This window comes from Panthera uncia (assembly GCF_023721935.1).
Source record: "Panthera uncia isolate 11264 chromosome B3 unlocalized genomic scaffold, Puncia_PCG_1.0 HiC_scaffold_1, whole genome shotgun sequence".
In the NCBI taxonomy this organism is placed as follows: Eukaryota; Metazoa; Chordata; class Mammalia; order Carnivora; family Felidae; genus Panthera; species Panthera uncia.
In genome coordinates, this window is record NW_026057582.1 from 106,426,412 (window position 1) to 106,445,152 (window position 18,741).

At 40.7% G+C, this 18,741-nt stretch overlaps 1 protein-coding gene across 1 annotated transcript in view; it reads right to left on the minus strand.

Annotated features, from left to right (window-relative positions):
• AAGAB (alpha and gamma adaptin binding protein) overlaps positions 1-18,741 on the minus strand; it is a 54,837-nt gene that overhangs the window by 34,442 nt on the left and 1,654 nt on the right. The window contains exons 2-3 of the mRNA XM_049613804.1: positions 327-517; positions 93-189 (exon numbers count right to left, since the gene is read on the minus strand). Of these exons, the coding sequence (XP_049469761.1) occupies positions 93-189; positions 327-517 (288 nt within the window). The remainder of the gene's footprint in view (positions 1-92; positions 190-326; positions 518-18,741) is intronic.

Below are 18,741 nucleotides of genomic sequence, written 5' to 3' on the forward strand. Positions count from 1 at the left end.
GGAGATATACTAAGTTAAGAGAACAAAAGTACTCTGCTTCCCAAGGCACAGCAACTGTATGTACCAACCGTAGCCCCATTGGCACGCCTTACCATTTTCACACACTCTGTCACAGACCAAGATCATGACCTCAGGTAGCCATGCTTCTGCCAGTGGAAGCCAGGAGGAAACACTATCAAGACCAGATTTCTGGAGGGAGGAAAAACAAACAAACCAACCAACGCAGAAAAAGAGACAGTAAGAGACCTCATGGAAAAGGTGGGGGGGGGGGGGGGGGGAGCACAAAATAATTTCCTCCTCAAGGTCCCTGGAAAACCAAAGCTTACTTGCGTGCTGTCAAAGTAAACCACCAACGCTTGGACAGACTCCGCCACCTCGGCAGTGACGAGACATTTGTTTGGCACCACGCACAGATTGATGTCTGCCGAATAGTATTTGTTATCAATGGTCCAGGGGTAAAACCTCACGGCATCATCGGCAGTCACTTCCACGAGAAGATCTTCTGCTCCAAGGATATCTGAACAAAAGGACACAACGTTAGCATGGAAAGTGCACAAACTGATACACACTGGTCAAGTTTCACGGTAAAGTATCAGACTAACGGGGTACTCTGGCTGCTTCTCTTTCGGTAAAGATTTCAAAAAGCCCCCCATTTATCAGGGTATTTCCTTCTCTATCATTTGATTGTAAAAGTAATGGTGGCATAATCGAACTCATGGGCTCTTTTAAGAACACAAGAACGATTGTGATTAGGTCAGACAGCTGGCAACAAAAGAGCTATTTAGCCAAACACCCAGAAAAAAGCAAGCAGAAAAGAAAGAACAGCTTACGTTTATTTTATTGCCTACATACTTCTTGTGAGAGGCAGGATTACAAGAATCTTCAGGAATCTGGAACTATTGTGTACTTACCGCAAGCTGAAAGGAAGACAGCAGTAAGGCTAAACCATTAATAAAATAAAAGCTACACATATTCCTTGGGCCAAATGCTTACACATTAATTCAACTAAAGATAGAAAAGAATGGATTCTGATAAATGACCCCAATTCCATTTATATTCAGCCTTGTTCAGATTCTTCGAAAGCCAACTCAAATTTTTGTTCGATAAAGACACTTTTGGCATCATTTAAAGACAAAACAGCCAAGCAAATTTATTTAGGATGTAACTAAATCTTTCAGAAACCCATGTGCAGTGCGGCTATAACTAATGAAATTCTTACAGTAAAAGCCAAATCAACGATGAACAAATATAGATGAGGACATGGAACCACTGAGCAGTTTGCTTCCGTAATGCCGTAACGTATTCAGAAGTGGAAAACATTAGAAACTGTCCTACCCTAACCTCCCATCTCTCACATCCATATCCACAACCTATGTTTTATGTGGAAAGTAAGTTTAAAGAGGTAAAATAACATGCCACTAAAATTGGGTTCTTATAAGAAGGTATGGTGGGTGTCTGGGTGGCTCAGTCGGTTAAGTGCCTGACTCTTGATTTGAGCTCAGGTCATGATCTCACAGTTCATGAGATCAAGTCCCAGCAGGGCTCCACACTGACAGCACAGAGCCTGCTTGGGATTCTCTTTCTTTCTCTGCCCCTCCCCCCCTCTCTCACTCTCTCTCAAAATAAACTTTAAAAAAGAGTGACTTTAGGGGTGCCTGGGTGGCTCAGTCGGTTGGGCATCCAACTTCGACTCAGGTCATGATCTCACGGTTCGGGAGTTCGAGCCCCACGTCGGGCTCTGTGCTGACAGCTCAGAACCTGGAGCCTGCTTCGGATTCTGTGTCTCCCTCTCTCTCTGCCCCTCCTCCACTCATGCTCTGTCTCTCTTTCAAAAATAAATAAACATTTTTAAAAAGTGACTTTGTTTTTAAAAAAAAGAGAATATATGGCAAAATGGCCACAAACTCCTTTTCAATGCAAAGTAAGATGAATGTTATTTTATAAAATATTCCTCAAACTCACAGTTAGCAGGACATAGAAAACTAGAAGCTAAATTTTCAGTTCCAGAGCTAAGATTATGTATTTGAAACACTGCCATAGTTTTTGCTCAAACAAAAAGATCTGGGGAAATTATGTAGTCCAAAAGACTGCTAGGATTAATGTATAGTAATTTACAAAGCATGTACGTGCATATATGCATGCTTTTCACTGGTAAACTATCTTCGTGTGGTTATTAGGAGGAAACGGTCTGAAAATAAAACGCCTCCTTTTTTAAAAAAAAATTAAAATAACTAAACTTAAAATAAATTTAAGACTACATTTGACATATGGCACACACTGTGAAACTAACTTTCTAAAATTTTTCACTGCAACCAGAATTGTTACTTGTAAATTACCATAGGTCTATGCCAATATTTGAAAATCTGAATTTGTCTTGTCTGTTCAAGAAATCGACATTTCTTGCTGCTTAATTTCTACATAAAGTAATCGTTCATGAATTATCAAGCAATTCCTTAGCAGCCAGCTGCAATGTCCTCCATGGAGCATTATGACAAGTTCAGGTAGGAAATGAGCAGGAAGAACAGATAAAGTGTAAAAATCAAAGATTCTGTTTTCATGTGTCTCACAGAAAAAGAAAAAAAAAACACCAAACCTCCTAGATCAAAGTCTATGTTGCATTCAAAGCTAATCTTCCTAACTCCAAGCAGGTGGTCCAGCAATATGCCGATAAAAGCACATATGGAAGAAGGCAAACTAAACCAAGGGGAGTAGCAAAAATTGTATAAACTGATTTTTTAAGGGTAGGAGGAGCTACCATATGGAATCTGTTTTCTTCATTCATGGGCATTTTTTTTTAAATAACGAACAAATTAACTTTTTTTTTTTTTAAAGTAGGGAATACAGAGAGTAAAATACTGTTTCCACGTGTTATTGGGCAAAGGACAAAGAGTGGGACCAGAACTCCTGCTGTCACCACAAGCGGTTCTTGAGATTTCCTACACTGCTTGTCTTGTTAAAAACTGGAATAAAATTTCAGCTATGCGCTTTTGAAATCACAGTCTTCAACTAACCTGGAAAAATAAAATCAATTAAGGGGTCACCTCCTTACTGACTGCAATTTAGGACATTGGGATCCATTAAGCGTGGTTCGTTTTATTAATCGGTGCATAGAGCACAAGACAACAGACCCATGTGCTTCTCAGAGCTCTTAAAATTTTAGTTTTGTCTCTTCTCTGATTTCCAAGTGATTAAGATATTTACCGAACACATAGAAAGAAGCAATTTCTCTTTTCTCTACACCTGGATGAGAACAGAACCAATAGGCTGGGAAAATGAATTTCACCTGTCAGTGTTTTCCTAGCTGGGTGTGTGTGTTTCCTTATTCCTTGTGCTCCCTGGAATAACTTGATGGTTCAATCCACTTATCAGATTCTTTCATTTGTAACATTTTATGTCCAATCAGATACTTTCAGAGAGGCTGAATATGGACTTTATCATCATACCTGTGCCATCTCACAACTAGAGAAAAGTGAACGGTCTCATTCTTTTTGTCATCAATCTCATAATGTACACTTTAATTTTAAAAATGTAAATGTCTACACTAAATATGGCTTTTCTCACTTACTTGTCTTTTCTATTTGGTTTCAAACGTCTAACAAGTTTATTCTTTTCCACATTAAAACAAGAATTGCTCAAATGCTTATGCACATGACTAAGAGTTTCTGGAGATGAGCCAGTACCATTTACTCATTTCACAGATGGGAAAACTGAGGACCAAAAAAAAGGGAGGGGGAGCCACTTGCCTAAGGGAGAAGAGCCTAAAACGAAACTCAGGTCACCAGCACTTTTCCCTACTACACTGTGATGCAATACTGGTGATATTCAGGATCTGAGCTAGATCACACTCACGTGTCTAATGGTCACAAGCCCAAACTAACCTATGGGCTTACAGTATCTCCCACTTTTTTATGAAAACCAAAAATAATAGCCAGAACAAAGGCATCAGAATATACGAGCCTGAAGCACAATTAACCCATCCGAAAACTGTCTATGGGTTTTGGGTATTTATATGTTATAAGTGAGTTACAGCGATTGTGTTTTGGTTTTTGTTGCTGTTTGGCTTTTTGCCAGACTTCCTAGAGAAACCCACAATGTTGTTTTTTCTTTTTCCCTTCTTTGCCCTTCACTAAAATGAATTTTGATGTAGTGAAAACAATGCACAAATGAAGTCAAGAGCAGTTCTCCCTCCGCCTGGTGGATGCTGGCCTGTCTCCTTCCCGCTGTTGGCAGCCACCTGGTGGAGCTGCAGTACATCATTGTTTAAGAGACAAACACGAGATGATGAATTGCCAGTCTGTTGCCACAAACTTGGTCTCACAGCTTAAAATAGTAACCTGTAGTGTTTTCGGACGAGAAGTTAAACGTCAACCCAGTTCCAGGAGCAAGTACGAACCTTTCCCCCGGCTTTAAGTGCAAGTATAAATCTCTTGCCCTGTTTGAGAAACGGGTACACATAGCCACCAATTCTCCTGCCACTCCGATTTACTTCTTGCTTCTTTCGCGAACTTCTTTCCCCGACAGTCCCACACGGCAAGTCAGGGACAAGATTCAAGAGAACGGAAGAAAGGCGTATGCCAAGGAAGCATGTCAGCTCCGCAACCCAATGACTGCTTCGTCCCCACACCCGCTCTGTACTTCTGTCTGTCCTAATGTCGCTTCCCTCAGAGAGTGTAAATTTGGTAAGCAGTCAAATCAGAGGAGGCATGCACACAGCTATCCTTAGTTCAGCATCGGTAAGAGGTGATACTCTAGCATGAATTAGGAAGCAAACTGGAGTTCCAAGGTGAATTCTACCAACACCAAAAGTACACATTTGCAATCCCTCCCTCCCTCTCTCTCTCACCCCCACACATACTAACCCTTACCTTACCCCCTCATCTATCCACTCCAGCCAAAAAAAGACAAAACAAGTCCATTCTAACTTAAATGCATTGATACTGCTTTAGATTAACCCTATCTTCTTCAGTAGAATTCAGGACACTTTTGACACCAGTAGAATTAATGTCCCCTTAATGAATCGCGACATTCTTTGTGAAGAGAAGCTGTCCAGTGGTTAAGTCATATTTTCTATGCCCAGAGGGAAATGATAGCTGCCACTCCAAATCAAGATGATCCTTCCAGAAATCAGCCCTCTTCTGAGAATGCAGCTGATTTTCTACTTTCTCCGAGAACTGAAGCTGCCTTTTCCGCAAGGTATCATAACCTCCCACCCCTGGTATCCACTCCTCCTGGGACCCAAGGTTCCTCTCCCTCCCCTCTGCACTGACAGTACTAACCAGAATAGAAAAGGCCATAAAACAGAAAACATGAATAGACACTTCTCTAAAGAAGACATCCAGATGGCCAACAGGCACATGAAAAGATGCTCAACGTCGCTCCTCATCAGGGAAATACAAATCAAAACCACACTCAGATATCACCTCACGCCAGTCAGAGAGGCCAAAATGAACAAATCAGGAGACTACAGATGCTGGAGAGGATGTGGAGAAACGGGAACCCTCTTGCACTGTTGGTGGGAATGCAAATTGGTGCAGCCACTCTGGAAAACAGTGTGGAGGCTCCTCAAAAAATTAAAAATAGACCTACCCTATGACCCAGCAGTAGCACTGCTAGGAATTTACCCAAGGGATACAGGAGTACTGATGCATAGGGGCACTTGTACCCCAACGTTTATAGCAGCACTCTCAACAATAGCCAAATTATGGAAAGAGCCTAAATGTCCATCAACTGATGAATGGATAAAGAAATTGTGGTTTATATACACAATGGAGTACTACATGGCAATGAGAAAGAATGAAATATGGCCCTTTGTAGCAACGTGGATGGAACTGGAGAGTGTGATGCTAAGTGAAATAAGCCATACAGAGAAAGACAGATACCATACGTTTTCACTCTTATGTGGATCCTGAGAAACTTAACAGAAACCCATGGGGGAGGGGAAGGGGAAAAAAAAAAAAAAAGAGGTTAGAGTGGGAGAGAGCCAAAGCATAAGAGACTCTTAAAAACTGAGAACAAACTGAGGGTTGGTGGGGGGTGGGAGGGAGGGGAGGGTGGGTGATGGGTATTGAGGAGGGCACCTTTTGGGATGAGCACTGCGTGTTGCATGGAAACCAATTTGACAATAAATTTCATATACTGAAAAAAAAAAAAAAAAAGAAGGAAAGAAAAAAAAGAAAAGGCCATAAAATAGAGACAGCACAGACCTGGGGTCAGACAGACCTACATTTGAATGCTGATCCTCTGTGAGAACAAAAAATTGACCTCTCTGTGTCTCATTTCCTCACCGGCAAAGGGACAAACACACTTCTGAAATGGCTTCTTGCAGATTAAACGCAACGATGCGTGAGAAGGTGCAGGCAGGCACTGGGCACTGAGTTGCCCCCAGTAAGTGTTCATTTCCCTCCTCCCGGGCTCAGGCGTCTGCCCACGTGCTGCACTCTGGACAAGAGGCTGGGCCAGAGATGCACGGGCAGAGGCGGTAAGCAAAAGTGCAACTGGGAAACGACCGCGTCCTTGAGCTGCTCTGGCCCCTCCCTTCCCAAAATATGCCTTCTCAAATGTTTCTTTTCCATTGTTAAGGCACAGACTGAGACAGAAGAGAAAGCAATTAGGAAAATTATAGGAGGCAGCAGAGTCTGACGTCAGTTGAAGGGGAAAGTAGCCATTATGAAAGAAAAGAATTGGGTAAAATGTGCTTTAGGAAAAACTATGAAGGCCAGACTTCTCATTAGCCAGCAAGGAAAGGCGAAGAGAGACCTTTAAAAATCATCAAGGCTCCATATTGTTGCAACTAGTTACAATCTCACAGTGCCATTTCCTGAAAGGTCCTAGAAAGGGGCCTGCTGTCACACACTTTGTAGCAGTTATGAACAGATTATTCCCCAAGTACAAGGGGCCATCTCCACCGGTGTGATACTTAACGCTTAGAACTGTGCAGGCCTAGGGCCAGGCCTCTGTAAGGACCAGTGTGGGGAAATCCTCGTCCGTGATTCTCTGAGCCATCACCCTGCCGCCTCCCCGTGCGAGCGCAGGCAGCGCTTGGTTCAGTCTAAAGGACAGACGGCCGGTTGGGGCAGTACTAGGTTGCCGAGGGAAGAATAACTGGCTTAGGGCAATGTACCGCTGCTTGAACAAGAGGACAGCAATTCTGGTTTGCTTACAACACTTCATTACCTTTTCCTCACACACTCCTCCTCTGGTCACCCTCGAAATTCACATTTCCACATGCTCTGGGGCGACTTTTTAGATCACCGTGGAAAAGTGTGAAAGTTGAAGCAGAGGAAATCCAACTCAGTCCTCCTCCCTCTCCTCCTCCTCCTCCTCCTCCCCTAGTTTACTTTCTCCCAGTAGCCATCCGGAATTGGTCACCACAGCTTCATCTTAAAATAACTGGGGGGGGAGGGGGGGGAGAATGGGGGGGGGAATGCAGGGAGAAAACATGGTCTGTGCCTGCCCCCAGAAGACCCCATGATGCAGTAAGACACATCTGCACAAAAGAACAGGAAGAAGCTGGCAGCAAGGGGAGACAGAACATGGAAAAGTGTTTTATGAAGGCCAAGGAGGAACCCCCAGCTTGTATGTTCTACGGGCTGAACGCAGAGACCACTTTATCAATCCCAGCGGCACAGCCCGTGAACCATTCCCCCCCATACGGGGGGAGAGGGACTTCTTTGAATTCCATTACTATTACTTATTTATTCAAAACCACAGTTCTAGATCTACATTTAAGCCAGGGTTCTCTATAGGGAGGTGATTTTGGCGCTCCTGGGGACACGCCAACACCTGGAGACATTTTTGGTTGTACCAGGTGATTGGCCAGGAACATTGTGGAACATCCTACAGTGCATACGACAGCACGTGTACAACAAAGGATTACCCGGCTGAAAATGTCAACAGTGTGAAGGCTCGGAAACCCTGATCTAAAAGGAACTTGTGGAATGGACCTGGCTGTGTTTATGAAACAAAACGCAAGTTCTGGAATGCAAAGTTGGTTTTATTCTTTCTTCCAGAACGGAAACTCGCCATTACAGCCAGGCATCACATGAAATCTATCTCTGATAAAATCGATCTCAAACAGCTTAGTTATTTCAACCATAAGAATTTTTTGGTCATTAACCTTAGATGTTTTGAAAATTATTTATGAATGGTGGTTTTCTGGGAAAAAAAGAAGACATAAGCCTCGACAGGCCAATTAGGAGAGTACTTGTCACATTCAAGTAATAATTTTTCATTAACAAATTAGCATCAAGTCAATGTAACACATCCAATGTCCCAGGACTTAAAAGGTCCTTCAGGAAGGGTAAGACCATGACTGGGCAACCCCTGGTCAAAGGACCACAGAAAAAGAACACTATAACACTGTGGACTTCATCAAAATTAAAAATTTTTGCATTTCAAAAGATACCATCAAGAAAACCCAAAGACAAGCCACAAAACAGGAGAAGAAACATGTGAATGATATGTGTGACCACTTCCAGAATATTTAAAGGACTCTTACAACTCAATAATAAGATGAAAAAAAAAACAACTTAAAAATGGGAAGAAGAGAGGCACCTGGGTGGCTCAGTCGGTTAAACGTCCAACTTTGGCTCAGGTCATCATCTCACGGTTTGTGGTTTCGAGCCCCGCGTCAGGCTCTGGGCTGACAGCTCAGAGTCTGGAGCCTGCTTCAGATTCTCTGTCTCCCTCTCTCTCTGCCCTTCCCCTGCTTGTGCTCTGTCTTTGTCTCTCAAAAATAAATAAATGTAAAAGAAAAAAATGGGAAGAAGAACTGAATGGACCTTTCACCAAAGAAGACATAGGAATGGACTATATGCACCTGGAAAGAATCTCAGCATCATTAGCCATTAGGGAAAGGCAAATCAAAACCACAGTGAAATACCACCTCACACCCACTAGAATGGCTATAATGGAAAATACAGGCAATGACAAGCGTTGCCGAAGAGGAGGAGAAACTGGAATCCACATACATTGCTGGTGGGAACACAAAATGGTGCCATCACTCTGGAAAACAGTTTGGCAGTTTCTTCAAATAGCACAGTAGCTTCTTTGAATGTGCATAAGTGCACTACTCATAGTAGCCCCAAAGTGGAAACAACCCAAATGTCCATCAACTGATGAATGGTTAAAGTGTGGTATGCCCATGCAATGGAATATGAAGTACATGCTATAGTATAGATGCATCTCGAAAACATTAAGCTGAGTAAAAGAAGGCCAATACAAGAGAGTATATACTATAGGATTCCTTTGAAATAAAATGTCCGCATAAGGCAAATCTATAAAGACAAAGTACACTAGTGGTTGCCTAGAGCTGGGGGCGAGAACGGGGAGTGACTGCAAATAGTCACAAGCTTTCCTTCTAGGGGATAGAAATGTTTTCCACCAAAAGTAAGTGGATCTTATATTTAAACTATACCCAAATGAAGCTGCTAAAAAACCAAAAAAATCATGGAAGCTGGAAGATAATGTCCTCATTTTACAGATGAGGTAAGTGACTGAGGCACATGATGTTTCAGAGACTTAGAACGATGATGGCACAGGTAGAGAGACTGAATATTTGTAGGAGGAAAGTTAACTTGCTTCAAGTCAAAACAGCCAGGAAAAGGCAGACCTCAGTGCTCAATTCGCAAAAAGTTTTCCCCCACGAAACCCATGAATGACCCCAGGAGAATGCAGACAGAAAGGTAATTTTCTTGGTTTATTACCAGTTGATCACATGTTCCTGCTGTGAGCATCCAGATTTTGATCCAAGGACAGTAACATGTTTCCCCATCTCTGTGTAGAACCAGCCTTCAGGTCAGTGTGGAAAATGAAACCCTGAAGAGGGTATTTGCTACTGAACCTACAACATCACACAGGCTCTTTAAGAGTCTGACAACTGTCCTCTTTGTCTTAACCTACGTCAATCCTGCTTTTTGGATAAGTAATTATTAGAGATGTGTCTGTGGTATCTGTGTGCGTTGGCTCCAACACAGATACAATGTCACGTCCAGATTATCATTCTCGCCAGACACACTCAAAACAATTTTTATACCTTAACCTTTTGAAAAATGGGTCTATATCAGATTTCATTATTATGAAGTGTCACTATTTGTTGAGGAATTATAGAGGGCAAGCTTAAACCAAATGACCACTACGTAGTTTCTAGATGTTTTTACTTTTGTGCACAAAAACAAGCAGCTGGATGGCCCAGAAATAAGGGTCTGAGTCTAGATACTCTTAGAATCGTCCAGGATGATACAATGCTCTCTGCATCATAAATGGTTCTGTGCAACATGGGTTAATGCACAATATTTTTCCACTGGTGCTTCTCCTCATACTCTCCACCCTCTTTCCAGGAATGCCATTTATTGGGAAGGCAAACACCTTACAATCATTTCATCATCAACAATAACCTTACACAAAAAGTCAAATTCCCGACTCCACTAGGAAACGAACTGAACACCAATAAAAATGTCTTCATTTAATCATTTAACCTGTCACAGTTCATCTACTAACGCTCTAAACTACCACGAAAGAAAAGTGTACACTTAATTTGAACCATGAAAGTTCTCATCTTTGTAGAAAAATCTTTCACTGTCATTTTTCCTATCCCTACCTCCACCTTGAATACACACAGTTCTGGCTGCCAAGAAATTCATCATGTTTCATGTATATAGAAGAATTAGAACTGAATCTTGGCTCTCCAACATGCAAGGCTGAACAACCTTAGAAGATCACAACTTCTTTGAGCTTGCATTTCCCTCTCTCTCTCTCACTCACACACATACACACACGCGCGCGCGCGCTCATACTAGAAGATAACATGGGCATGTTTTGTAAGTTCCTTTGGGTCTGGAGAAAATATGAACTTGTATTTAATCTTTCTTCCTCCTTAGGTTGATGACTTAACATCCCTCTTTTAATAACAATAAAAATCCTAAGCCCTCTATTAATGTCAATTGAAAATTTAAAAATATATTAAGAATCATAGCTAAAAACACTCCTCTACCCCCATTACCAGTAAAAATCGCTGCTTAGGCTGGCCACCTACTGAATCACTCTGATGACAACCTTAGCCCGTTGGTGGAAGATCTTGTTAGTCCAATCTTTCCTCCTTTGAAGAAAATAAAGCCTTGGAAATACACAAAGGCAGAGCTGTCCTACCACAAAAAAACAAGCGACATTGCTTAAGCAAAAATTATTATTTATTCCCAGAGTGGGAAAAAAAAAAAAAGGTTCCACTCAGAATAACAAAGCAGCTATAGAAAAAAAATGCAAATTAAAAGACCCAAGCTCTTACCCTCTTCTGTTGCTGGACAATATTAGCTAAGCTGTATAATAAGCCCCTACCTTTGAAATAACGTCTCCTTAGTAAACTACTTTAGGATCCTTTTGTAACTATTGGGGTCTAAGAGACCTAGACACAAACTCCCAGTCTTGAAGGAGAGTGAATGTTTCCCAAAGAAGCAATGTCATAAATGATGGCTGGCTTTGCCTGTGTAATTCCCCAAAGCCTAGTTTACCCATCATATAGTTGAGCTAACTGGTTCTTCAGCTTTAGAAACCTTTAGAAACCTAGGGGCTGGAGCACTGTTTCCATGGGTAAGTTTGAAATCTGAATTCCAAACACAAAAAGTTCAAAAGTGGAGTGTCTACTGCAACCTTAAAAATGCAACATGGATGGACCTAGAAGGAAGGCATCATGCTAAGAGAAATAAGTCCGAGAAAGACAAATACCTTACGATTTCACTTCTACGAGGAATCTAAAAAATAAAACAGACAACAGAAACTCATATATATGAGAACAATTTGGTGGTTGCCAGAGGGGAGGGTGTTGAGGGCATGGGCGAAATAGGGGAAGAAGATTAAGAAGTACACACTTCTGGCTATAAAAGTAAATCACGGGGATAGAAAGTACAGCAGAGGGAACATAGTCAGTGATATGGTAATCATTTTTTATGGTGACAGATGGTAACTACACTATCGTGGTGAGAATTTCGTAATGTTTATAACTGCCAAATCACTATGTCATACACCTGAAACTAATACATGTCAACTATACTTCAATTAAAAAAAACAAAACAAAAACAAAAAAACCTCAATCCTGGGGAAATTAGGATAGCTGACTGCCCTAAAGGGAAACCCAAATCTTCTCAGCTGGGCATAAGTCTTCCCATCGATGAGGAAAAAAATGTTATTTTGTTTAAAAGCTACCATTTCACCTCCCCCCGGCCCAGGGAGGTTTCTCTAGGAAGGAGGGCCCTCCTTATCTGCAAGTCCCTGGAAGACAGCAAAACACAACAATGGCTGTGCTCATTTTCCATTTCCCCGGGGAGCTGTGGAAACCAGGTGACCAGGACCTGGGGCCCGGGCCTTAGTTAAATCCTGGAAGAATGTACAAAGGTCCTGTGTGGAATTGCTAAATTCAAATTAGTGAGAACTTTTAGCTCTGTTTCAAGCATTGTTCTCCTACAAAAGCAAATGACCACGGGCTAAATCCTATTATCCCTTCAGCCTTTCAAAGAGAACCCCCATAGCTCAGCTGCTGCCTCTCTGGTGCCTTTGCTGTTTTGAGTTCCCCTATCTTGAGTTAATTGCGAGCAGGCCTGGTTAAGAGGCTGCTCCTAGAGCCAGACTGCCTCTGTTCAAAACCTGGCTCAGCTATTTGGCCTGGAGCAAATTACTTAATTTCTCCGTGTTGCAATTTCTTTGCAAAATGAGAATAATGATGGGAACAATAAGCACAAAAATGTTGTAATAGTTAAGCAGATTAGTACGCGGTGAGTGCTCAGAATACAGGTTGTCAAACTTTTTCAATAAAGGACCGGAGAGTAAATATTTTAGGCTGGGGGCCATACTGTCTGTGGTGCGACTGTTCAACTCTGGAAAGTATTTATAGACAAAATGTAAACAAATGGTCATGGCTGTGTGCCAATAAAACTTTATACAAAAACAGGTCCAGGGACAAAAGACTGGAACCAGCCCAGATGTGCTTCCATAGCTAAACAGTTAAACTGTGGCACATCCTTACCATGGAATGCTGTTCAGCAATAAAAAGGTATGAATTATTGACACTCTAGATGACTCTCTAGGGAATTCTGTTGAGCAGAAAAAAAAATCTCCAAAAGTAATCTACTATAGAGCTCCAATTGTATTTTTGAAATGACAACATTTTAGAAATGGAAGACGGGTTAGTGGTTTTCAGGGGTTAGGGATGAAGACTGGGGGCATAACCTGGGAGAGAGGTGGGTGCGGTTATAAAAGGGCAACACATTGGATCCCTGCGGTGTTGAAACTATTCAGTATCTTGATTGCGGTAGATACACAAACCACAGGTGATAAAGTTGTACAGAATACATACACAAGCACAAACGCATAAAAGTCAAACTGGGGAAATCTGAGTAAGATTGGTGGATTGTATTAATGTCAATAAACTGAATATGATATTATAGCACAAAATACATGGGGCAGTTTTCCAAAACACGCACACACACACAAATTAAGAATGCAGAAGTAAGAAGCACCGTATAATCTGACATAAAAATAAGTAACATGGTAACACAGAATTTTACATCTAGAGGAATGGTAGAGATGATCTCAAACCATTTCCTATTTTTAATGTTAATCCTACATAGGAGTGACTAGTAAATAATATGCCTCTATTTTGAGTTCACTCAACTGAGCAAATAAAAATTCAGACACCGTTCAAACTATCGGGCATACATAATGTTTGGGTTTTTTTGTTTTGTTTTGTTTTTTATTTTTTTGAGAGAGAGTGCAAGTGCGGGAGGGGTAGAGAGAGGGGGACAGAGGATCCAACGTGGGCTCTGCCCTGACAGGCTGACAGCAACCAGCCCTTTGTGGGGGCTCATATGACCTGACACTCAACTGACTGAGCCACTCTGGTGCCCCCATAATGCTCTTTTTAAATATAGGTCCTCCAGACAAAGATATTTTTCTCCTCACTCAGAATTAAGACTTCAACCCTCCTAAATGGAAATCCAAAGATATTTTAAAACGTTCTTTTAGGAGTTAATCTTCTCTATCGTTTCTTATACCAATGCCACCACCTTGAATAGTTCTGATTGCTAAGGAATTCCAACACATTTCATTCACATGTTCCATGCATAAAAGTCCGGAATGTGATCGTATGCACCCACACTTAGTACTTGAGCGCTTTGGGCAAGCCAGCTAGTATTTTTTCTAAGCCACAATTTCTGCATTTATAAAATGGGGATAACCTGAATTCATGACTTCGCAGATACAAGAACCAAATTAAAAGGTGTGAAAACCCATTTGAGAAGAGTTCTGAGGGGCACCTGGGTAGCTCTGTCAGTTCGGCATCTGACTTCCGCCAGGGTCACGATCTCACGGTTCATGGGTTCAAGTCCCACATTGGGCTCTGTGCTAGCAGCTCAGAGCCTGGAGCCTGCTTCGGATTTTGTGTCTCCCTCTCTCTCTGCCCCTCCCCTGCTCATGCTCTGTCTCTCTCTCTCCTTCAAAAATAAATAAACATTAAAAAAAAAAAATTTTTTTTTAAAAGAGAAGAGTTCTGATACACATTCAAATGCTTATTATGATTGTAAGATCTCCAAATTCCCACACTTCACTAAAAGTAAGAATTCTGTTCCGAGTGTTCAGATGTAGAACCCGAATGGCTTACAGTTGCTGAGTTGGCCTTACACACTTCAAAAAAAAAAAAAAAAAAAAAAAAATCAAACAAGTCTCTGGAGACTTTTCTACCTAAAGCTCCTTCTAGGAGTGGAAAAAAGTATTAAGGTTCGTCAAAAAATTAAAAATAGAATTACCATAAAATCCAGTAATTCCACTACTGGATATTTACCCAAAGAAAACAAAAACACTAATCCAAAAGGACGTATGTACCCCTACGTTTATTGTAGCATTAACAATAGCCAAACCACGGAAGCAGCCTAAGTGCCCCTCAACTGATGAATGGATAAAGAAGATGTGTGAATATATATACAATGGAATGAAAAAAAAGAATGAAAATAAAAAGAATGAAAAAAAAGAATGAAATAAAAAAAGAATGAAATCTTGCCATTTGCGACAATATGGATGAATCTAGAGGGTATAATGCTAAGTAAAGTAAGTCAAAGAAAGAAAGTCCGTATGATTTCACTCACAGGTGGAATTTAAGAAAACAAGAACTAAGAAAAAAAAAGGCAAACCGAAAAACAGACTCCTATATCAAGAACAGATGCTTCCAGAGGGGAGGCAGAGGGGAGGCAGATGGGGGGGGGGGGGGGGGGGGCGGGGGGAATGGGTGAAACAGGTGAAGGGGATTAAGAGTACACTTACCATGATGAGCACAGTGTGATGTACAGAAGTGCTGAATCACTACATTGTACACCTGGAACTAATATAACACTGTATGTTAACTGTCCTGGAGTTAAAATAAAAACTAAAGTTCCTTCTAAGAAAGTAGAGTAAAATGTTAAAACTTCGGTCTCTACATTTTGATATTTTCACAAGTGGAACACACACTTTCACTGCATCCCTCTTGAGAGCAGGAACAGTACCTTAATTGTCATTTTAGCTACAGTAACTGGTACAAAAGAGGCGAGCTGTGCTTCGTATCAGGCTACACTTTTCCAGAATGAAAGTAAAATCTTCATATAAATATATATGAGGTGGAAAGAGGTCTGGCCCTGGAGTACAGACACTGGCTCTCACAGCACATACAGCCTTGCCTTCAAGCATCCTGAGACTTCATTTCCCTTTAAAGGTCTACAGTGTGGGGTGCCTGGGTGGCTCAGTTGGTTGAATGTCCGACCTCAGCTCAGGTCATGATCCCGCTGCTTGGGGGTTTGGGGGTTCGAGCCCCCATGTGGGGCTCTGTGCTGACAGCTCAGAGCCTGGAGCCTGCTTTGGGTTCTGTGTCTCCCTCCCTCTCCGCTCCTCCCCTGGTGGTGCTCAGTCTCTCTCCCTCTCTCTCTCTCTCTCTCTCTCAAAAATAAACAAACATTAGAAAAGAATTTTTTTTTTTAAAGTCTACAATGTAAGTCTGTAATGCCCTTTTATCTGATATCAGACACCCACCCAGAATACTGAAAATAAGGCCTTTGAGTGACAAAATGAAAAAAAGTTTTCCACAAAATCCATGCATGCACTTTATCCATAGCAGACGCCTACTGATTTTTATTTCATGTGTATTTATAACAAACTTGGTTATCTGGTTATGAAATATTTCCCATTGTCGGTTAAAAGCAGTAAAAGACATCAGATGTTGAAAGAAAGACAAACTGGAGAAACCCTAAAGGTTCTTCTTCCTGATGGATGAAACGAAACCAAACCTTCCCCAAAAAGATCAGATTCAATCCAAAATCATTCTATGGCCTAATATCACTGAACACTTGACAAACATCATTCATTGTGGTCGTCTCTCTTATACCAAAATTAGCCTCAATTCATGATTAATTTAATTCAATCTTATAATAAAACAGAAGGAATGCTCGGCAAATACCGCAGGCTAGTGGTACCCACCATTTCCCTATCAATAACCTGAGAAGAAATGATAAAGCCCTTTTATAGTTCACTTTGCCTTACAAGTAATGTCTTCACTGGCAGTCTTATTTTTTTCTCTACAGAATATTAACGGAATCACAAAGGCTATCTAATTTTAATCAACACAAAAGTTGGCTTTGAGTTACCTAAGAGGAATTTGACATATAGAAACAAAGTGGATTATTTTACAGAATTCATTTTACCCCCAAGAATGCTACCATGCTTTAAAGTACTATAGAGTTACTATTTGCCAATTATAGGTAATCAACTCCTTCAAGAAGTGACTGTGTCTGCCAATTCTGATCCTTAAAGCACACAGAGTACCACAGTCATCAGAATATTCACCAAATATTTCAGAGACTGGCTTTGAAATGACTTTTATATATATCAGTAATGGAAATCCAAACGCACGTGATTATTTTGTAAAGTTAAATACATCAAGAATTTTAAGAATCTTGAGCAAATTCTATGTTCACTAGAGGCAATATATGATAGAAAGTAATTTATGATGTGATGTTAAATGAAAAGATCAGGATAACATTTATATTAAAATATTATATGTAAAATATAAATAATATACATTTTATATATTGAATGTATTAATTTTATGTGCATATACAATCCCAGACTTCAAGCTATACTACAAAGCTGTAATCATCAAGACAATATGGTACTGGCACAAGAACAGACACTCAGATCAATGGAACAGAATACACAACCCAGAAATGGACCCCCAAACGTATGGCCAACTAATCTTTGACAAAGCAGGAAAGAATATCCAATAGAATAAAGACAGTCTCTTCAGCAAGTGGTGCTGGGAAAACTGGACAGCGACATACAGAAGAATGAACCTGGACCACTTTCTTACACCATACACAAAAATAAACTCAAAATGGATGAAAGACCTCAATATAAGACAGGAAGCCATCAAAATCCTCGAGGAGAAAGCAAGCAAAAACCTCTTTGATCTTGGCCGCAGCAACTTCTTACTCAACACGTCTCCGGAGGCAAGGGAAACAAGCAAAAATGAACTACTGGGACCCCATCAAAATAAAAAGCTTCTGCACAGCGAAGGAAGCAATCAGCAAAACTAAAAGGCAGCCAAAGGAATGGGAGAAGATATTTGCAAACAACATACCAGATAAAGGGTTAGTATCCAAAATCTGTAAAGAACTTATCAAACTCAACACCCCAAAAAAAAATCCAGTGAAGAAATGGGCAAAAGACATGAAGAGACACTTCTCCAAAGAAGACATCCAGATGGCCAACCGACACATGAAAAAATGCTCCACATCACTCATCATCAGGGAAATACAAATCAAAACCACAAGGAGATACCACCTCACACCTGTCAGAATGGCTAACATGAACAACTCAGGCAACAACAGATGTTGGCGAGGATGCGGAGAAAGAGGATCTCTTTTGCACTGTTGGTGGGAATGCAAGCTGGTGCAGCCACTCTGGAAGACAGGATGGAGATTCCTCAAAAAACTAAAAATAGAACTACCCTAAGACCCAGCAATTGCACTACTAGGCATTTATCCACAGGATACAGGTGTGCTGTTTCAAAGGGACACATGCACCCCCATGTTAGCAGCACTATCAACAATAGCCATAGTATGGAAAGAGCCCAAATGTCCATCGATGGATGAATGGATAAAGGTCCTTTTATCCTCTTACCAGAAGATGTGGTATTTGTATACAATGGAGTATTACTCAGCAATCAAAAAGAATGAAATCTTGCCATTTGCAACTACATGAATGGAACTGGAGGGTATTATGCTAAGTGAAATTAGTCAGAGAAAGACAAAAATCATAGGACTTCACTCCTATGAGGACTTCAAGAGACAAAACAGATGAACATAAGGGAAGGGAAACAAAAATAACATAAAAACAGGGAGGGGGAAGAAACAGAAGAGACTCATAAATATGGAGAACAAACTGAGGGTTGCTGGAGGGGTTGTGGGAGGGGGGAATGGGCTATATGGGTAAGGGGCACTAAGGAATCGACTCCTGAAATCATTGTTGCACTGTATGCTAATTTGGATGTAAATTTCTAAAAATTAAAAAAAAAAGAAAAAATACCAGGATAAAATTTATATTAAAAATATTATATGTAAAATATAAACATAAATTATATACATTTTATATATTGCATATATTAATTGTATGTGCATATATTTAATTTTATTTAAATATTTTTAACATTTAATTTACACATATTTAAATTTTTAT